The sequence below is a fragment of the Charadrius vociferus genome, unplaced genomic scaffold (genome assembly GCF_000708025.1).
Source record: "Charadrius vociferus isolate BGI_N301 unplaced genomic scaffold, ASM70802v2 scaffold514, whole genome shotgun sequence".
Lineage (NCBI taxonomy): Eukaryota > Metazoa > Chordata > Aves > Charadriiformes > Charadriidae > Charadrius > Charadrius vociferus.
Window position 1 is genome coordinate 637436 of NW_009648118.1, and position 23255 is coordinate 660690.

General features: G+C 36.9%; 1 protein-coding gene across 3 annotated transcripts in view; it reads right to left on the bottom strand.

The window, feature by feature from the left end:
* FAT1 (FAT atypical cadherin 1) overlaps positions 1–23255 on the bottom strand; it is a 105163-nt gene that overhangs the window by 15432 nt on the left and 66476 nt on the right. For all 3 annotated transcript variants that reach the window (XM_009883906.1, XM_009883905.1, XM_009883904.1), the window contains exons 7-17: positions 21026–21301; positions 20617–20827; positions 14021–18088; positions 13287–13483; positions 11753–11906; positions 10072–10305; positions 8412–8801; positions 6821–7035; positions 6278–6415; positions 5828–5971; positions 3402–3599 (exon numbers count right to left, since the gene is read on the bottom strand). In XM_009883906.1, the coding sequence (XP_009882208.1) occupies positions 3402–3599; positions 5828–5971; positions 6278–6415; positions 6821–7035; positions 8412–8801; positions 10072–10305; positions 11753–11906; positions 13287–13483; positions 14021–18088; positions 20617–20827; positions 21026–21301 (6225 nt within the window). The remainder of the gene's footprint in view (positions 1–3401; positions 3600–5827; positions 5972–6277; positions 6416–6820; positions 7036–8411; positions 8802–10071; positions 10306–11752; positions 11907–13286; positions 13484–14020; positions 18089–20616; positions 20828–21025; positions 21302–23255) is intronic.

A 23255-nucleotide genomic window follows, 5' to 3' on the forward strand; every position in this document is an offset into this window, starting at 1 on the left:
GAGGGTACACAGGGCTCAGAAGGTAGAAGACATCCTGCATTGTTTGAAAGATTTCACAATGACTACAGGTACTCGGTACATTTTGATGATTTATGCAAAGAAACTGCTTTTGATTTTTCATACAAATTTAAGCAAAAGAGGAAAAACTCCAGGCATAAGAGTATCTGTGGATGTGCACATAACTAGCATTTTTAAAAGGTAATGCACGTCTCCTAGAACTACCTATCTTCATCCATTAACTCCAAAAGACAGGCACAGCTAGAAACTTGCCCTCTAGTTACCCAAACATAAATAACCAGAGACAGAGAGCTCAAGTTGGCAAAGTTTTGTTTTGCCTAGATTTCTGCCTGGAAACAAGACAAAGCAGGCAGTTTAGCTACAGGAGAAATGCCCAAGGGGAACAAGAAAGGGCTTAAAACAAACAGGCAAGCAAAATTATAACAAATGGACAGCAAGTAGGAAAGAAGAGCCCCAGGAGAAATGATTTTTCAATAGTGCAGATATTTAAAAATCTGCTGTGGTTTTAAACTAAAGACTTCAGAGTGTGGCACAAAGGACTGTATGACTCATAGCTGAAGATTTCACACACTAATGCTGTGAGACATTTGTTAATGGATGATCTATTTCCTTTGGAGAGAGGGAAAGCAAATGTGAGTGGCATGGATATGTAGGTGGCTGTTGGGGAAAAAAAAAATCTTTACTTCTATTAAAACCCCAAAGGTAAAGTAAAAGAAAGGCTCATCTTAAGTAAAGTTTTTTTAGTAGTCGTGGGTGTGTGGTGTGTGTATGGGAGGGGTTGTTTGTGGGTTTGGGGGATTCCCCCCCCCCCAATTAAAGTGTGCCTGTAACATAAGAAGACCTCTTCCTCAGCAATCCATTCAGAAAGCAACTAAGGTGAAAGCTGTCGATACTGAAAAGCACAACAGTGAAGGTCAGTTAAAAAACAAAAACAAGTTATCAAGAGATCACACATAGCCATTACCTTGTGAGCTCCAAGATGAAAGTACAGAAATTAAAGATAGTGTAAACTTGAGAAGACGCCTTCCTACAGCTTTGGAAAAAATCTTTCTTTTAAATGAACAGGGCAAGAATATTTTTCCGCAAAAGTCATGTACCTATTTTTGTGTGAATCATTGGGACTGAAGTCTTGTGATATGGAAATGCTAGTTTTAGTCTTAGATGCCTTCATACTCCTGTAAAGTGACTCACTAAGGAGAAGATAATAGAAAATTATAGCACTGTGTTTATTTTAGAAAGCTATCATAGTATAAGATGATAAACAGCAATTAAAGGACAGTGACATATTTCCAGAATCCAGGCAGGGAACTTGTAAATGAAGGGATTAGACGGGTCCAAAATGCTGCTATTGGGTAGTAGAGCACACAAAAAAATGTACATTAGTATAGTCTGCTTTAATGATCAACTACCTCTGAGAAGCCTTTGTTCTAAATGAGTACATTTGTTTTAAGACACTTGTTCAGCTACTGGATGCCCTTAAAATAGCCCTTATTCATTCCCTAGGAAAAAAAAAGGCACTTTTCAAGTGCTGTGCTAAAGAGAAGACAGCTGAAGTACTGACAGACTGTTTACAAGCATCCTACAGCCTAGGAAGTGGCTGGGAAATTAAAAAATTGCAGGATTCCACCCAGAGGAAGATGCTAGGTAGGCACCTCATACTTAAGAAAAGGCTGGCACATTAGCAAGGGCCAAAGGTGCGGCCACATCACAAAATGTGACGAAGTGTAACAGTCTACACAGAACAGACATGATTGCCTGCGCACGCATTCCTAGGAACACATTTTAGAAGCAAAATTAATAGAAATTAGTTACTGCTTAGAGAAAATATAAACTAAAACACATGAATCTTACATTACGCTCATTGCGCATACAGGAGAATCGTTGCTGGTTCTTCTTTCCGAAACAAAAAGGTGACTTTGGGGAATCGGTATAGAACTTGGAAAGCCTACTAGGCAAGCATGACAAAGCCCAGCTCTACTGCTGTTTCCGACTCATGCAGCCCAGGAAGGCCAACCATCACTTAGGTACCTTGAAGGATAATCTGTCCCACCACTAATTAGCAGGTCACTATTGAGAAAAAAACAAAAAGGCTACCAGAGGAATGGTGTACCTCCCTGCCCACTTTTTAATCACAAAGCTTAAATCCTAAACTAAACTACGTTTAAATGGAACCTTTATCTATGCTGGTTCTTATACTGATGGCTCCTGATAACATGTTTCAGTGACTCAACCAGCAAATGACAGTACCTGTGGGAATTTTTTTTTCCTTCCTCAAAGAAAAGAGATAGACTTTGTGTAGATACAACACGATTATTATCCCAATATGGACAGAATTCAGCATACACTGACACAGACAGTACTGTTCAAACTTGGCAAGTGCATGTTTATTCAGAAATTGTCTTCAATATTACATACGAGAATAATTTGGAGATTGAAAGGAATTCCTCATGTAAAAATAAAGGTAAGAACTTTTCTTAAAAAGATGAATCTGGAAATGAAGTTTAAGAATTAAGGCCAGCTATTTTTAGCCTACCAATTTTGAGTCCCCTGTTAACAGCTGCTTAATATATTACTGAATTAAAAAGGACTGGATAAGATTACAAAAATTGGTTTGAACTTTTCCTACATTAGGTTACAAAAAAGGTATTTTAGAGAACTTAGCTATGTTAATGTAACCTGGATTTTTGGACATGGCCCGTTTTTTTCCCACAACGACGGCAAACGTAGGCATATATTATAGCATTTCAGGCTCACTTTTGAGTTTTCTGCTGTGTATTCCACTGCAAGATTCTGAGATGTCCAAGTACTGTGCTGAAAGTTTCAGTGCTATAACAGAGGTCCACTGATGTGGTTTTCCAAACTTCAAAAAAAGATTTTTTTCCATTGCCATTGGAAAAAGAATGTGGCACTATAGAAAAATATTTCAGTCCTGCCATGATGTGCAACTTGCAATATCCCTGTTTCCATCGTTATCAGTGTAGTCCAGCTCACAGCTTCAAGGGTCAAAGCGATAGCGGCAAGAGGAAGTCTGCAGCCACAGTAGATGGCTCAAGGGGCCTGTCCCCTGCTGGCTTTTCCAGCATCCCACGTGAAAGGCAAAGGGCTTATCAAGACCACTCACCCAGTTAACGTTTCCCTTACACCTTATCCTTGCCACCGCTTTAATTCAGCTTACTGTTACACCTGTGTAGATTTCCATTTAAATCAACAGACTATCTCTGAAGATGTTACCGCAAGGAACATGCCTCAAATGACTACTTGGCACATGAGGATCTTGTACCACAAAGACAAGGGGTAGGCAGAAAAAGTGGTGGATCTGGCATGAGTGGCAAAAGTTAACTAAGTAGTTATAAAGCAAAACAGCAAGAGGTAGCACATCCTACCTTAACATGAAGTAAATAGTGATCCCTCACTTTGCGATTCAGTGCAGCAGTAGTCGTCAGTATGCCCTGGTGGTTAATTTGAAATGTGTTCTCTTCGTTTCCACTCAGGATGGTGAAGACAAAAGGAGGGCCATTGTGAGAAGAATCCTTGTCTGTCACCACTAGCTGTAGCACACTAAATCCAATAGGCTTATTTTCCTATAAATGCATAATACAATCACGTTGGTTTTGCTATAGTTGAGCATATAGCCTAACGTTGATTTCTTTTTCACAACAGAAAAAAAAAAAAGTATCACATTACTGTCAAACCAGTTAATCACTATAAGAGAAGTCAGAATTACAATATTCTTCAAGGAAAAATACCACCGTCCGAAAATAATGAAAACAGTAAAAGGACAAGGCAGTACATTTTTAAACTTTGGGGTTTTTTTAAGCTTTGTCTTACATTTTTAAAAGTAACTCGGCTTTGAAACTTTACATTTTCCACTTTTGGTCTGAATTAAGATTACTGTAGATTAATTACCAAGTCATCAAACATTTCAAATTTAGCCAAAACACCTGTTAAGAATGATCCAATGCCTTTGTTGGGAGGATGAGAGAAACATACTCCTCCATCTGACCCCTTGTGTCCCTAATTAGTGTTCTGACTATACTTGTGGCTGCTACAGCTGCAGTCTGGTTAAAATATGAAATCCAGGTTTTAAAATTTGCATCATAAAATCCCTTCAAGTTTGCACCATGTGGATGCCTGAGGTTTCACAGACACTCACACATGTTGGTTTATCGTGTATCTGATACACATGCACAACCTTATCTAACACTTGTAACATCTCTCCCAGAATATTCGTGCTATACTGTATTGACCAGATTTTTTACATATATATACACACATATTTTAAATTAAAAAAAAAAAAGTAAAAGTGTTATTGTGAAGTACAACAACAAAATGTTATCCTTTCACAGTTGCAAAAACTGTTAATAACAAGCATACTCTTCGTTGTTGAGAATAAGTAGGTGAAATTTTGTCAAGTTAATCAGATATTGCAGCGGAAGCCTTTTTCCCCCTTCAGCAAGAGAGACAAGGACCATCATATTAAAATACAAATATTTATATTTGGACATCTAAAGTAAATTGATTTTCATGATAGCTAAGCGCATTCCCAACTGTATCCAAATATGCCCATCTCCAATATATCAGGAAATGCACATCAGCATTTTAAAACAACTCCTCCAGCTTTTTCTCTGCTACCCTCATACTAGGACAGGCTGATATGAATGAACTATAAAACACGAGGTCTTCCTTTTTAGTTGAGTAAGGGAAACATTACAGACATTACCTACATACTCTACAGTTTTAGGGGATACATTAATTAACATTCACTTTAAAAAAGATTGTAACTGTGGTAAGCAAAATACATTTGACAGCACACAAACATATAAATCTATTGCTTTTTAAAAAAAAAAAAGATCCAGGACATCTTACTTCCATAGTCTGTTGCCCAAACCATGACAGCTATGTATGTTGGGTAGAGATGAATCACTCTGTCCTCTTTTGGAAATCTACCTTTACAAATCACGTACACGGTCTCAAACAGTAGTAGTATGTTAGGGCGGCACAGGACACCAGATAACACTGCCTGATCCCCACTTAGCTGTTGTACAAGGCCAGACACCAGCAACAGCAAAAGGACCCAAGGGATTGAGCTCACTTACATTACTAGTATAAAGGTCTTAATGCAATTCCTTTGTTCCCTTCCATTTATTCTCTACCGGATTCAGGAAGACAAGAAGTACAGATGCTGCCTCTGCTATCTTTGCTTTAGAGTTTTCTGAACCAGGCACGTACCTGCCAGTCATCTGAGAATCTGGCCCACTACTACCATCCTAAGGTGCAAAAACAAGTCAAAGGATTGGCATGCAGAGATACGAAACACTAGTCCTATTTTAACTGCTTCTGATCCCAGAGGCGGCCAGTAGGAATTAGATCTCAAACCATATGCCACAGTGCACGACACTCGCTTTACAGTAACAGGTACCTAAAGTATCTTTTCCTAAGCGGTAACTCTAGGATTAAAAATAGCAAAATTATTATGTATTTTAAGCTATCTGTATGATGCTAAGAACATTATGAACATAAATACTATCTGTAATACATACACATGTACACACATAAAGTACATTAAAAAAAGAACACACCACTTGCAACATAAGGTTCTAAATAGATTGCACAATATGAATTTTGTAACCATAAATACTTATTCAGATAAGCAGTCTCATTGATAACCTTAAGTAATTAAAAACAGAGGAAAATAAATTGAACTTTTTCTTTTTTATCGTATCTTGCAGACTTTTTCAATTAAAAAATTTACATGCAAAAAACATTACTGATGTGATTACTAAAACTTCATCATCTGTATTTATATTACCTGAATGATAACACTATAGTTTCCTTTTGAGAATACTGGAGGATTGTCATTTACATCAGAAACATCAATATTAACTGTGGTGGTGTTAAGTCTAGGTGGGTTTCCATTATCTGAAGCTTGAACTGTCAAGGTATATCCTGAAATCTATGAAATAATAAAAAAATTTCAAACATTCACTAAGGAGCAAAAATAACAAACTCAGCTTTTGTTTTAAGCAAGAAATATTTTATGGAAAACCCCCAGTAAAGCTTGCCTTCATATATCTGATTGTTTCTCTTCCTCTCCACCCCCAAAAAGCACTGACATAAATAGATACTTTCACTTTATTACTGTTGTATTAATTTTGGAAGACATGAAATGGTAATTTACAAATATAATCCAAGAAATGGTAGTCATCAATTATGTATAGCTAAATCAATCCCAAATCCTCAAAAAGCATCAAAAACTCACCTTTTCTCTGTCTAGAAGTTTAGTCACTTTTATTTCACCCCTGTTAGGGTCAATTGTAAAAGGATTTCCCTGATTGCCATCTGTAATTGCATAGTGAATGCGGTTGTTTGAAGGTCCATCAGCATCATCTGCCATAACCTAAGGGACATTACACATTACAATCAGGTCAAAATAGACTCTATCATCTTTCAGATGAACTCATTCTGAGGACGAGCACAGCTGTTTTGGTCTAACGCATTTCATAGTTCTCAGGAGAAACGTCATCTGAATAGAACATATAAACATCATTTCATTTCCTGAATTTCTTCTGAAAATTAAGTCATGTTCTCATGAGGAGAACAAATATATCACAAAATATCATCTACTTTCCGATAGCAGCTCAAGTCCCTGGTTCTGAAACTTTTTGAAAACAATTTTTCGATTACTCGACAGCAAACTTATCTATTCATTTATGTCCATCTTCAAATTAATATTCATTCCTTCAAGACTGAAAGCAATACTGTCATGAAGAGTATTTCAAAGGAAAAAAACAACATCACTTACTGTAATGACTGATTGTTCAAGCATAGCATCTTCACTGATTACTGCAGTGTAAGTGTCTTGGCTAAACACTGGAGTATTGTCATTGATGTCTGTTACGTTAATATTCACGGTTACAACATCACTTAATGAAGGTGTGCCTCCATCTGTGGCTTCCACTGTTAAGTAGTACTCATGAGAACTTTCATAATCCAAGCTTTCAATGATAAAAATGGCTCCTAGGGAAGAAACAAATAAGAAAAAGAAAACCAAACAAACCAACTCACACAAACTCTGCCATTACTGTAGTAATAAATATTCAACTATTGATTTTGGCCTGACAAATACCAGCTTCTTCAGGGCTTGCTTTGTCACTGCACAGCTGGAGCTACACGGTGAAATGATCAGGCTTTACACATAAATGTAAAAAGCTGAGAAGTTCCTGCCATTACCACAAAAGACTCAAACTTTAAAACCACCTGGCTTACATTCTCTAATGAAAAAAATGAAGAAAAATAGGAAATGCGTTTAGAAAATGTTCTTTTCTTAATTTTCAATTCAAATTAACCAAAAAATAGAAAATGACCTATAACTTGACTTTCCTTGCAACCAGCATTAAGGTCAGGCGTGGACTATGCAGAGGTAGTAACAGAAGTGTCTGACCACGAATTTAATTGACAGAAATATCTGAGTTGAAGTGTGAGTTTTTAACCGACTAGTTAAGCTACTGCAGTCCCTAACATACACGCTGATTTGCTGCTGGAAGAGTGTTTTCCTTTCAAATAGGTGAAGAAGCTAAACTGGCAAAGTACTTCTATATCTTAGTACCAATGCGTACACTAGAAAGAGCAGCTGGAAGTAGTATAATTTCAATTACACTGGTATAATCAACTACTGATAACTTTTGGGTAGAAATCTTACTAAAAAACAAACTTTACCAGAAATTAACTCTAGAACAAGAACTATATATGAAAACAAAACTAGAATTGAATTGTATATTGATTTTTAACACAGAATTTCATTAATAAGGAAAAATTCTCCACAGAACCTAAATGCTTCCTGATACGAAATCTGACTAACACGCAAGCCTGAAATCTCCACTGTCATGCTGGATATCCGATTGAGCAGAATATTCCAACCTCTCTATAACGCTGTATCAAACTCCTCTAGAATTACTGTCTTTGTGGACCAATGACAGGTTTTCCCAACTGATTTATTTTCCGATCTTTCTTTTACCACGTCTGGCCACTCATCCTGATGATACAGCTTTTGCAAAAAGCGTATTATGCTTCTTTCGTTACAGAACTATGTCTTTCCACGCCCTCTGCCCCCAGGGTGGGGAATACTCCACCTAGGAAACCTTTACTCTTACCGGCTAAACGAACCTAACCCAAGTGACAACAAATAACAGCAACAAATAAAAGTTCCTATTCTACATTCTACTGAACTCCTCTAGTAAGCATGCTGGCAGAATGGCTGAACAGCCAGTAGCACTGGCTTTACAGCCAGGATGATTCACATAGATTATACATAACCTACTCAGTTGAATTAATGTAGAACTCAGTATGACACTGTGCTTGGTTAGCCTAAAGCATATCCATAGGTAATCTGTTACCTGTTGTTGAATCGATGCTGAATTTTCCGTGTTCATTCCCACTGACTATGGAGTATGTGATTTCAGCATTGGCTTCAATGTCCCTGCTTGCAGCATAGATCTGGAGAACTTCAGTTCCAACCAAAACGTCCTCTGAGACACTTGCACTATACTCCCTATGCTCAAATACAGGTGGATTATCATTTATATCCAAAACAGAAACTATAAGACTACTTGTCGAAGACAGTCTTCTAGGTAAACCTTCATCTGTAGCTTTCAAAGTTAGAGTGTACACTGCTTGCAATTCCCGATCCAAAGGCTTCTCCAACCGAATGATTCCAGAGAATTCATCAATAGAGAACTGGGCCTCTGCAGAGTTCACCAGCGAATAATGGATTTTACGGTTCATCCCTGCATTTTGAAAACAATTGCAGAGTATGAAGCAGCCATTAAAATACACCAACACAGTAGCAGATCTGATAGCTATAGAAATAAAACATGCATGCTAAATATTATCATTCATGTTAAAGTAAATTTCTGCAAGAGTTAAAGGCTCCCGTGAAGGGCAGAATGATTTCCAAGAAGATGTAATCTGATTTAAAAATCAAGCTAACACTTCATTGCACTGATTTTCTGCCACACTAAAAACATGAAGCATGGTTCTGCTTCAGTCACAGTACTAGCTAATATGAAACGATTAGTAATATAAATCTAATTATAATTTTAGAACAACAGCATCTGCTTAGCAGGCTTATAAATAACATGGGAGGATATGGGAGAGTTAGACTGCATCAAATAACTAGAGTAAATTCCAGTAAGTTTATTTAAGAACCATGTCCCCAAATTAACAGGAACATAACTTCTGGCAACATTCCCGTATTAAAAAACAAAACCAAAAACCCCATAGGTTTTTGGGCCAAGCATTTTGCTCCTCCTGAGTCTCAAAGACTAATGAAGTGTGAAAACATCTGCCTGTTACCTTCCAATTAGCAACCTAGCTTTACCACAGCACAAAGCAGGTCAGTTGTTTCATGAGACTGAGGTAACTATTAATTAGTATTATTGGATTAATAAACTGATGATATATGGAAATCATACACTTTTGAAAAGACCTTATTGCTGTTGTATTCCTTACAACAAAGCCGAAGAACAAATTCTTTCTAATGTCATTTTCAGTTCATGTTTGCTTTAGTACTTGGAACTAAATAGCGAAGAAGATAAAGAGGTAGCAAAAAATCTTAACAGAAAGCTACAGTCGACCAGGGTTCTCTTTATGGTATGATCATCGATGGCTAGCCTGAGAAGCACACATTCAAAATCGAAAAATGCACATTTTACACGAACAGACATGGCTTGATATTCAATTTACTTGCACCAGGAGTAAAAGGATGGCCCTAACCCATCATAACATTAATAGCTTACCACACTAAGAATATCCTGTATTTTCTCTCTTTTCCTTTCTCTTCTTTTTGCAGAGAAACAAAAGCGATGCTACTCACACACGAAAGTCAAGTATTACATGATTTAGTAGCCCTAAATATATCTTTCAGGAGTCTAATCCTGAGAGGTATTGAACATCTGTCAGTTCCACTGAAAGACTTAACACCTCTCAGGATAAGACTAAATAAACATTACTGTAACTTTGAGACCCTGAAAAAAGTATTCATCAAAGAATGCATACCTGCATCTGCATCTGTTGCCTGCACTCTTGTCAGAAGGGTTTTAGGCTCTGTGTTTTCAAATACTGTAATGGAGTAAGGATCAGCTGTAAACTCTGGGGCATTATCATTCACATCTTCCAGAGTCAGAATAATATTAGCTTGGCAGGATCTTCCTCCTCCATCTGTGGCTTTCACTAGAAGATAATAAACTGCTTGCTGCTCACGATCAAGTGGCATTAATGTTTTCAGTTCACCTATAAACAGAGTAACATACATAAGTTGACGCAAGTTGCAAGGCTTAAGTATCCCTAACGTGTTTTCCTCCAAAATCTTTGTATTCAGAAAAACTTAACAACCATTTTCTTTTTGATGATAATTTCATCAGTGACTAAGTCAACAGCTGTACTGCACTAATGAGCTCCACTTTGGGCAAAGCATGTCAGTGGCCTGCCTTTTCAGCTTTGAAAGATTAACTGCTAAAATCCTCTGCCTTTTTTTCAAATGCCTCCAAAATGGAAAGCAGCTCAAGTAAGACTACCTGATGGTGCAGAAAGAGAGAGAATGTGTATATGTGCACAAATCCACGTGTTTTTGTATAAAGAAAATTAAAATATTAAAACTTTGGCTTTAACAAAATGCAAGGTAAAATCTACATACGGTTTTCCTGGGCTATTTAGTTGTGTTACTTCCACAGCTGACTGTGCTCCTCTAACATTCAATGAATAAACAGAGCTATTCACGCTATCAAAAATAACTGGCTGCTACAGACAAACCTTTAGAAGTCTAACACATACTTTCCTTCCAACGTGACATCAAACACTGAGAGGCACAATGCGTAGCCATTGTCTCCTTTTAGCCAATTCAAAAAAGTATTCTGAAACATTGTTTATGAGTATTCTAGCCCCACCAATTCTGAATTTATGTAACGACATGCTAGCACAGCACACAGGTGACATTCAAAGTCAAAAACCAACCACGAAGTAAGATCTTTCTCATTTATTTTGCCACTGACGTATTCTAATCTCCTCCACATTTCCGCTAAATCTTTGTATTTATTTTATTTAAATTTTTCTGTATTGTTTACTACTCACTTCCTACTGCTTGCCTACCACCGCCGGCAGAACACAGGATTTTGGCATTATCTTTGACCTATAATCCAGAAGACACGAATGCCATGAAAACCAAAGTCAGGCAAGTTAAAAGTTCATCTCATTTCTGTAATGCTTCCAATAAAACTGAAAGTACTTTTGGTGTTTAGTATGGAAAGGAAATTTTTTGCTCCATCTAACCTCATCCCATTAAATATGCCAAACCAAACAATGGCAAAGAGAATCTGAACGAAGATATTAGCAGTTTATAAACTCTTACTGCTACTACTACAATGAATATAAAAAGTACAAAATTTATAGCATACTTTTATGCCAGTCACTTCAGCATGGAACCTTCTGGCTTCAGGGCAATTACCCTGTTTCACTCTTTTGTTCCTCATATATTAAAATACTTGCCTTTTCCCTAACTTCTATTCAATATATTGTTAGTATTTGTGTGGTAGAAACTCACATTTTAAACAGTTATATAATAAACTAACCCTTAATGGAAAGCTTAAAGAACTGACATTTATCTATGTCTTAATGGAATAGTAAAACATTTTATAAGATGAGGTGATAACTGGAATTTGTATAGCGTATAAAGCATTATTACCTGTGTCTGGAGTGAGTCTGAATTTTTCTGCTCCTGTGCCATGCAGTGTGTAAGTAATTTCTGCATTGGAACGAATATCTGCGTCTGTAGCAGATACCTGCATTATCAGTTTGCCAGGAAGGGCATCCTCAGGAACAGAATCAGTGTATAAAGCCTGCAAGATTTTAAAGTTACATTAAAAGACTAAATATGTGAAGTAAATACAGCATGGAAAGGGGATAATCGCCTGTTTGAATGTTTGGTAACATATGAAGTGAACCAGAAGATGAAATACCTGAAAATGAACAGAAATTACAAAATTCTAATTGATTACCTCACATTTATTAGGTTATTTAGAAAGGTAATTAATACTGCAGCCACAGGGACTCTTGGGTACTACAGCATAGCTAAGAACTATAAACACTTGAAACTGATTAATGGATAATTAAATGCATTCCCAAAATAGGAGTTACAAATTTTTGTTAATTTTATTTTTTCCTTCTTTTGGTAAATCATCTTTTTTAGGTTTGACTCAAAATAGAAGAAATTCATACCTGCCTTTCTTGTAATGGCATGAAATAAAAGCTTCCAGTTTAAATAAAAAATAAGAAAAACACACCCAGAATTTAAAGGCACTTACAGCCCATCCAGGTCAAGGATGTGCATTAGATGAGCCTTAAAACACCAATATTAACAAAGGAAAAAGCTAAAAAACATTGACTTACCAGTCTGTATATAACTGCAATCATTTATATAGAAATAACCAAAGTAAACATTGACTAAGAAAAAGAATCAATTGCTCACTGTTTACTTGATTCTTCCCAGAACAAAACAGATTTTGCCTTTCTACCCGGTAACATCAAATCTGTGTTGAACAAGATGGCTGTGAAAAGTTCAAATGTGCTAAAGTCAAAAAGAAAAAGCTGACTATGAAAACCCAGGGCTTTCTCGTATGGCAATTATACATCTTGCAGGGTCCACCTTTCTGGGTTTTTTCCATTCTTTATTTTTTGTGTCTGTTTTTGCAGACTATCAAATCTGGTGAAGTAAATGTCTTTGCAACAAGAAAACATGTATGGATTATAGATTTTTGGTGGTGTTGAGTGCAACTGCAGGATAACATTCCAGTCTTTTCAACTCTTTCATCACAGGAAATGTACAAATACATCCACTAAGTGATGGTATGCAGCCTTTGTTGAGTCTTTGTTTCCTTTGGAAAATAGAGCGTATAAACTACCATGGCTGCAGCTTAAAACAATTCCTTTTGGAGAAGTATGCACTAACAGAGCAGATAGGTACTACGATCTTCCCCACACTCCTCAAATACCCATTCAAGTGTTAAAATTACCTCAATGAATTGGGTTTGGATTTTTATTTGATTAACCTTTCCATGAAATAACTTTTCTTTGACAGTATTCTGTCTTAATAGTCCAAATTTCTGTTAACAGCATAACAGGAATACCTATTTGTCAGTCTCCCGGGAAGCAGTTTCAGAGAAAGTTTACATTTCATATATGGAAGCAGTTGGACAGGGGAGATAGAAGATTGTGCCTACCTTTTCACATACAGGGCTATTATCATTAGCATCAAGGACTTTAACCTCCACCACAGCTTTAGTTGCAAAGGTCCCATCAGTAGCTGTAATATTTAGAAGGTAATTATCCTTTTCTTCTCTGTCCAGAGGCTTTTTGACATATACCTTCCATTCATTCTGTATATTCTCAATAGCAAACTGTCCCAAAGGATCACCTCCTGGAATACAAAAAGAAACATTTAATTAAAGACAATAAAGAGATTGCTACTATTGCTTTATCAAGTTACATATACAACAAATTTAACTGCAGCCAACAGAATCTATAAAAATCAATGTAGAAAGTCATGTAGCATTATAGATAACGTCCTTATCAAGACATATGCTAAATAACAAAACCAGTAAAATATTCCACTGGAAATACATAGTCTATTATTTTGTGAAATTTCTTTCATTCGTTCTTGAACTACATTCAGTGTAACTCATTTCAGTGTGAGCATAATTTTTTAAATTAAATTCGATATATAAGTAAACAACAAATGTAGGAAAGCATTTTAAGCAAGGCAAATGTAAAACGGAAAGCCAAAGACCTGCTTTCTAAATCTCAATCTTTTCCCCTGAAATTCTTCATATTCATATTAAGACACACACATTCTTTCTTTGCAGCTTTATGGTTTCTAATACTTTTCAATAATTTGGAAGATTAAGTTGTATCTCACATCATTCCAGGACAACTGACATTACTCAGAAAGATTTACCTGTAATGTAATAAGAGACTTGTCTATTGGCTTCTTCTGTATCAGCATCAGTTGTACTCAAGATGGCAATTACCCCACCAGTAGGGTCATCCTCACTGACTGTTCCTTTATATATCTCTGCAGTAAAGCGTGGAGGATTGTCATTCACGTCTGTAACAGTAACTTCAACCACAGCCATAGAAGACAACTGAATTTTTTCACCCCGATCAGATGCAACCACTGTGATTTTGTATTTGTCTCGTTTCTCATGATCAAGTTCTTTGAGAGTGGTAATCCAGCCAGTTTCCATGTTTATGGCAAAAGACTCTATAATGTCCAGTTCTTGAGAAGGATCCAAGCTGTAAGTAACCTGCCCATTCAGTCCTGAATCCAAGTCAGTTCCTTTAACCTGGATGACTCTTGTTCCAGCTGGCATGTTTTCTACGATGAACGCTTCATATGGATTGGACTCCAAAACTGGTTTGTTATCATTTGCGTCTTTTACCTGAATGCTCACCTCTACCGAGGAAACAACATTATAATCTTCATTTGCATACTGTGCTTGAACTGAGAACTGGTACCATTTAGTTGTTTCATGATCAAGATTCTTCTCAAGTTTCAACTCTCCAGTCTGTCGGTCAATCACAAAAAAATCATCTCTGTTGCTTTCAGGAGTGTTCCCTTTAATTAGACGATATACTAAAGTCTGATTATGCTCTGCTTTGATAACATCTATCTCAGTGCCAATTGGAATGTCCTCAGAAACCGTATAAGAATAAAACGGCTCCGAAAATTTTGGAAGAGGTACTTCTGGTGGGAGTATTCTAGCATAAACAGGAACAACTGACTCTTTTTTGGGGGATCCACCATCAACTGCTCTAACAAAGAAGGTCAGAAACTCGTTTTCTAAACCAATTAAGCTTTCTTTTGTAGTAATTATACCAGACAAGGAATCAATTTCTAAATTCTCTTTAACATTTTCAGACTCTGCTTCAATAGCATATGTAATGTCTGCATTGGTACCCTCATCAGCATCAGATGCCCAGACTTTAATGACAGAAGTACCCCGTGGAACATCAGATCCGATATTTACTTCATACTCTGTTGCTCGGAATTGAGGAGCGTTATCATTGTCATCTGTAAGTATTACATTAACAGTACAGAAAGCAACTTTTCCTCCCGAATCTTTGGCCATTAAACTAATGGCAATTACTTTTTCTGCTTGCGTTTCACGGTCAAGCTTTTCGGAGGTAAATATCTGCCCTCTCTCATTTGTATAAAATCTGTCTTTGGCAAAGTCATTCACAATGTGATAAGTGATGTGGCCATAAGTACCAGAATCTTCATCTGTTGCTTTAACTTCAGTCACCAAAGTATGCAACGGAGCATTTTCAGCTAGTTCAACCTCATATTCATTCTGGCTGAAAACAGGACTGTGCATATTGGCACTGGTTACAGTTACATGGACTTGGGCTGAGCTTCTGAAGACCCCATCAGAAACAGACACGTTAAGATTATAGTGTGACTTGAGTGTCTGCCTGCGTAGGTTTGAGATGGTGATAATGCCAGTTTTACTATTAATCACAAAATTCTTTTGGTCGTTGCCTGTCAGAATGGAGTACTCCAGCTTGTCAACATCCGAACTATCTGCATCTGAGGCTTGCACACATGTCACAAAATGTCCCCGGGGAGCCAGTTCACTAATTTTAGCTTCATAAAGCAATTGGTTAAAAAGAGGGGGATTATCATTGAGATCAGTTACGTCAACAGTTACAATGGTATCACTGCTCAACGGCAGCATCCCACCATCTATGGCCCTTATTAGTAACTTGTGTTGTTTAATGTGTTCGTAGTCCAAAGTTCTTGCTGTACGAATGAGTCCAGTGCTGCTGTCTATGTGGAAGTAGTCATGACTTTCACTGTTATCCTCAATCAAGTGATAGGAAATCCCCCTGTTTGTTCCAGAATCGGCGTCTGTAGCTCTCACTTGTACAACAGATGTTCCAATGACAGATGCCTCAGAAAGGGTTGCAGTGTAAGACTGCTCTGTAAACACCGGAGGATTATCATTGATGTCTTCCACTATTATGTCTACAAACACATCGGCATGAGCCCCAGTTAGAGAGTCTGTTGCTCGAATACTCAGTTTGTAGGCCGGATGAGACTCAAAGTCAAGAGGGGCGACAACATTTATAACTCCAGTGTTGAAGTTGATAGTGAACTGATTGAAAGGATCTCCATCAGTGATGCTGTAGAACACCTTAAGTCCCTCTGGGCTGTTTGCTTGTATATGTACCACAGGGCTATGGAGTTGAATGTTTTCTGGTATCTCTGCACTGTAGAAAGGCTTTTCGAAAACTGGCATAGCTTTACTCATAACTGTAATTGGGACTATGACTTCAGCAGAAAACGCAGGGTCTCCTCCATCTTTTGCCACTACTGTGACCAGATACTCTTTATTTAGCGTGTCTGGTTCAAACTTCTTCTTCAGAGAGATTTCACCATTGGGATCAATTTGGAAATGTTCATGATGTTCTTTGAGATAGTAATGCACTTCTCCATTTCTGCCTGTATCTTTATCTACTGCAGTGACACGTCGAATAACATGGCCTACTTCAGAGTCTACTTTAACGACAGCATAATACGGAAGATTGACAAAAAATGGAGCATTATCATTTACATCTTCCACTGTGACTTTAACTACAATGTGTGCAACCACTGATGGTTTATATTCCTCTGTCACTTCTATGACCACATCAAAAGTTTCTTGCTGTTCACGATCAAATGGTATTCCTGTTGTTGAAAGGACTCCTGAAGTTGGGCTTATTTTAAATCTGCTGTCTGGATTTAGAATATGGTAAAACAAAGGCTCATTTATTTGATTCCCTATAGCAGTAACAACAGCTATTGTTTTTGCCTCTGTGGAATTCTCCTGCACTGTTGCAGAGTAAGAACTCTGTGTGAACTTCAGCTGGCTTGCTTTGCTTTCTTTCACATTAATTTTTACAGACGCAGTGCTTGCAAATCTGCCATCAGATGCTCTCACTGTTAATTCGTATCTGCTTCTTAACTGAGTTGTATTTTGTATTGTTATATCTCCAGTCTTAGGGTTTATTGAAAATTTTTCTCCAATGTTGCCTTCAATAATGGAATAAATTAATTGTGAAAAAACGCCTGAATCAGCATCAGTGGCATTGACGCTGATGACTTTCACGCCTTTATAGGTTGGAACCAAAATGGATGTCTCATACAACTCTCTTGAAAACACAGGAGGGCAATCATTGATGTCAATTACATAAATAGTAACATTAGCTGCATATTCTGCATATAACCGTGGTATCCCCATATCATGTACTTGCACTGAAAAGTGGAAAATATTTGTCTCCTCGTAGTCCAGACTCATTACTGTCCGAATGGCACCAGTGCTAGAATCAATGGCAAAATACTTGCGGACAGATGGTTCAACAATTTGATAAACAAGCAAAGCATTAGATTCTTTATCAGCATCTGTAGCTCGAATTACTAATGGGATATTCTTGTCAGTCAGAACCACGCTGTTAATTGAAGCTGATTCACTGATGAGTCCTGTATATTCAGCCTGCATAAAAATTGGTGTATTGTCATTCTCGTCCCGAAGATGTACCAAAACTGTCGCATTAGTGGACAAGCCAGCCATGTTTGTTCCTTGCACAGTTAGAGTGTAAATAGGCAAAGTTTCAAAATCAAGTGTCTTCTGAGAAACAATGACACCCGAGTTTGGATTGATAGCAAAGGCATCACCGACGTTACCATCTTTTATTTCATAAACTACGGAAGACTGACTGTATGCTGTAACCATTCCAACAAAACTGCCAATGCTGGCACTTTCACTGATTTCTGTAGAATATTCTTTGGCTGTGAATTTTGGTGAGGCATTATCAGAAACCGTAACAAATATATGCACAGAGGTCACTTCACTCATCGGAGGATCTCCTTTGTCTGTAGCTTTTACCATCAGGTTGTATTCTTCCTGGTTATTACGATCTAATTCCTTTGCAATTTTAATCATGCCCAAAATGGGATCTATAAAGAAGGAGTTTCCAATATTCCCTGTGAAGAAAAGGAGAAGTAATTAAGAAAGAGGTATAGAGAACTTAAACGGATGATTGCATATTTAGCTATCTACCAAAAGATATCACGTAGTGAGAACACAGAGAATATTAAAGTTTCTTAGTTCTATTTACCAAACATTTGTTAGCCTCTCTGGAAAGCGTTCTGTAACCAAGAGTTAGCACTCATTTTAAGTTTACTTGTGGAAGCACTGCATAAAACATAGTTAGCAAAGCCATCTAAGCCTCGAAAATAAATGCAAAAAGATTTCCATTAAAAAAAACAGAAAGAGATAACAAGTATTTTGCAAGTTTCAACATTGTAAAATATGTATTTTCTTCAAATTATCTTTGTCATTGAGTTCATGTTTAAGCCAACTTAAATATCTACTGAAGCTGAAAGAAAATTATATTCAGAAGTTAACATTAGTGGAATACAGGTTACATTTTACGCTCTGAAATAACTAGGCTGCTTTGGAAAAGAAGTGTTTTAATGAATTCACACTTGTGAATCTTAATTGCTTATGCAAGTATTGTTTAAATCACTGCTTCAAAATTAATCTTTCTGAATTGGACCTATAGTTATCTCTCTCCTAACTTCCTCTTAATGCAAGTTATTCCCTGTGATAGTATTAGAAAAAAATTCTACCTGGTGAGGATTACCAGATTTGATAAACACTTGTTTTCTTTATATTTTCAAATATATAGCTGAACAACACTGCATACAATATTCAGCTCAGGTACTAAATATGGTAAGATTTTACATTTTACTTCCTAAAAAATTACATTGCTAAATCCATGTTCTCAGCATGGAAAAAATTCATTAAGAACTTCTGAGTTATGCACACAAGTAGGCAAGAGGGGGTTTTCTTGTGGTTTTTTGTTTGGGTTATTTTTTTTTCAGTGGAGGCTCTAAACACAGTGGCATTCTTAGAATATCCCATTACAGATCTAAGCAGCCATTACAAACATTTAAGGAATGTTCCTTCCATATGCTTAGAACATCAATTATAATGCTTTAACCTCCCAGTGGATCAGAGTTCTGTAAAACAAACCTAAGAAATTCTTACATTTACTCCTACAAAAAGCTAGAAGAAAGGAAGAGAAGAGGGTGTAACTTCTTTCTAGACAGCACGCAAGCACATTTTTTTTTCTTGCTATACTTTGGCATTTGTAAAACAAGCACTACTGAAATGGGAAAGGCAAGAGAAAAGTTTCATGGACATTAGTGTTCTGCTTAGTAAAAAGGTCATATGTCTACAAATAACAGAAAACAAACATATATTTTAAGCAACTTATGAGACACTTAAATACATTCTTCCTCTTCAGAGTATCATAATCACAGCTTTGTTTTAGTACAGTGTTGAAGTATGTTTTCATACCAAAGCAACACTTTGAGGGAAGAGAAGGAAAATATTTACAGTAAACAATTCCTGTGCTTTACAAAGCAACTTATGTCAAATAAAAAAAAGTATTTGCACATATCACCTTGCATGCAACAGTAACTGAATAACTTTTTACCTACTGTTCTCTTTAATAAACAGTTTTTTATGCTTGTCAGTGGGTTTTTTATTTTAAATTACTTTCTACCTTGAAAGTAGTACTGCACATTGGTAATGAAATTTAAACAACTTTTTTTTTCTTCCTGTCATAGTGCCTAAATAGTTCAGGACCTTGGTAACGGCAGGCTTGTATGTAGATTTAATGGACTGAGCCAAAACTCGCTTCCATTTGTTAAGTGAACTCAGCCAATGTCATCCTGTTTTCGTACTATTCAAAATTGCCATCATTTGAATTGCATTGTTATAGGCAGGTTCAGAAAGATACCCTGACATTAAAAATAAGCAGCAGCACCTAATGTTCTTCCCTGGCCTGCAATCTGAAAGGAGCCTTAATGCTAAATCAACCAGCTATTAGAGTTTCTTATATATTTTATTGAGTTACAATAGCAGTCCCACTATCTAAAATCAGCCAGAGGGAACCATGCAAAGCAACGCCTTCCTTGCTACATCTATGAGAAAGTTTAACTTTAAAATTGGGACTATTTAGTGGTTAAGTATATAAATATTTGTAAATTATTTTTGAGCTCCTTTCACATTGCATTAAACATGAAAGCACTTGTCTCAGGCTCTTACTCTTTTCGTCAAGTCCGTGCTTTGCCTACACCACAAAACATCACTTACATTATCAAAAAAGAATGTTTTTTTAGATCTGAATGTAATGCTTCTGTAATTCCTAAAGAACACACCCCTCTTAAAGGTTTAAAGGTAGCTTTTTCTTCTACTACTAAAATGATCTAAATGTATCTCAAGGACAATATAAATAGCTAAGGGAAGGAGATGAATAATTGTCATTTTAATTTTCTTTTAAATGCTCTGAGGCTATATCTTAAATACATGTCACAGAATTCCACACATACATCTGTTCTGCCCTCTTTTTTATAGCTGTTCTTCACATGTCTACAGTTGAAGCAAAGTATCAGCAAGCGTTGTTCCAAAATACACTGAAGATGTAAGAAAGACAATATACCTGATTCAATAGAGTACACGATTTCTGCATTTTTGCCTTTGTCCTTATCTAATGCTGTAACCTGGAGTACTGCTGATCCAACAGCTGCTGACTCATAGACCCGTCCTTCGTAGGAAGAGCTAGTGAACCATGGAGCGTGATCATTTGTGTCGCTAACATTAATGATGATTCTAGCATAGTTGCGCTTTACAGGAACATCTTGATCTCGAACCTGAAACAGTTAGCACATTACTAGTAATTAGCACTGTTATTTCAGTAGTTTAACACATATTACTAATAATTCAAGGTTCAATCTGTACCAGTTACAAAGATCACATACAAATTAAAACCACAAATAAATGTTTCAATTAAGGGGAAAGTTAAAAAGATGCTTGTTATTGACTACAGAAGAAGTTTTGAGTTTATTTACCATTACTGTGAGAATATGCTGGTTCATGGTCTCATGATCCAGTTTATCTGAAGTATAAAGAGAGCCAGTTCCAGGGTCCAGACGAAATTTTTTAAGACTGATGGGATCAGTGCTGCCCTGCATAGTATAAATCAGTTTATTCTTCTCATCTCTGTCTGTGGCACTGACTTGCAGAATTTCTGTCTCTGGTATGGTGTCTTCAGGTATAACAACTTCATATTTTGAAGCAGAAAACTGAGGTCTGTGATTATTTGTGTCTATAACTTTGATGTACACCTGAAATGATACAATGGGAAGGGGAAAGCATTGATGATATTTGGGAAACAGATGAAAAGAGGCTATTTCATTAAAAATCAGACCATAATACTGAAATAATCCCACTGCAAGAAAAATACTTTTTGCATTTTGTGACAGAAGAATGTAACTAAACCCAAATCTGCCTCACCTTCCCCAAAGTCAAAAGAGATATCTCTATGATAAAAAATGTCATAAGTAAGGTGTCTTAAAGGGAATGATTTTTGTCTAAAGCAAGATGAAAAAGAATTCCTTAGTAACTCTGGAATTTAAAAAAAATAAAAAAATTCAGTATGGATCCCCGGGTGGCTAAAAATCCTTTTCATTTGTGCAAATTTGGAATTTTAAGCACTGTTTTCCAAGGCTGCGATGCACTGTTCTCCTCCTTGCCCTCACATAGACATAATCCTCTTTCAGCTCCTTACGTTTCCAAACCTAGACAAGAATGGAAAAATAGTGGAATTCCCACAAAAGTATATTATTTCAAAGAACCACGGGTATTATTTGCTCTTCAGCAACGTAGCACAATCTCAGCATAGGTAACTGGTCACCAACACAATTTCTCTGAAGTTAGTTATAGTAACTTCGATGCTTCAGACTGCATTTTCCCACCGAAGTTTGGCTGAGGTCACCTATGTGCTACGCAGGCAATGCTCTCTTTGTCTGAATAATCATGTTCACCGGAACCACACAAGTTCCCTGCACACCCACTTGCCTTGCACAGCATCAAACTCTTGTATAAAAAGGGTAAGACATTCAGCTACCATCCTGTTCCTTCACCAGTGATAACATCACATGAGTAACAGTAATGCAGAGGACTTGGCAGGTGGACAGCAAAGCTCCAAGAACACATGGTTAAATTCAAGTTTTAATTTTTTATCAAGTTTTAATGCTTTTAGCCACCCAAAAGTTAGCTGTTTTGTACAGATTAGTTAAGTGCCACCAACAGGTGTTTAAAATTAGTACTTATGATAACGTAAGTGGGTTAAATTGCTCTTTGAAGATACTTATTTGCTTTCCATTGATACCCGGTAGACTCTAGAGATATAAGATACCAAACTGCATGCAGCAGAAGCTAGATGAGATGAATCCTGACGGTGGTAAATAATAAGGAAATGCCATACGTCTCGCTACAGGAAGAGAAAACTTCCTCAACTTCAACCTTGCAAAACTATCATCTTATGTTAAAACTGGTATCAAGGAAAAATAGGTGTTAAGTGTATCAACAGCAGTCATACCAGTTCCGAAAATATTTTATTTCGGACACAGGTATATTATCTAGCTTGCAACTACTACCTAAGCTCCAATACAATGAGTTCTTCCTAATGGCAAATTTTAATACAGGCTGAAAACATTTAAATAACTTCCAGACAGATGTAGGCAGTCCTTGGATATACTCTACAAACGCTAACAAGAGTTTAGGACACTGTTAGAAGGATTTTATTCTAAGTAGCAACACAAAGATGTTTGCATCTACATAATGCACCTGCACCGACCCTGGAGGCGCCATGGGGCAGACCGATTAATGGAGGTGAGATGCGGGAACACGGAGACCTGGGTGTGGAACTCTTTTGATAACTTTGTGCTGTAACATACAAAAGTCCTCCCAAAAACTGTGATATTGTCCACTCTTGTAGCTGAAATAACTGTCACCAGAAAGACTATTTTCACTAAGAAGTTCACTCGGGTAATAAAAAAGAACAGATAAGCACATAAAAGGGAATATAGGAACAGAGCTGAAGATGGCAAATGTGGAATCTCAAGAGTCAGAAGGCAGATATAGAATAAAAAGCCACGTAAGGAATAAAAACAGTTTTAAGTTTACTTGAAACCACGAAACAACCTGCGAGTAAGCAAGATCACCAGGTGCTGCAATAAGTTGCTAAATGGAAACAAATCACCAAGACAAGATGGGAGCCACCCCCAGGTCCTGCTG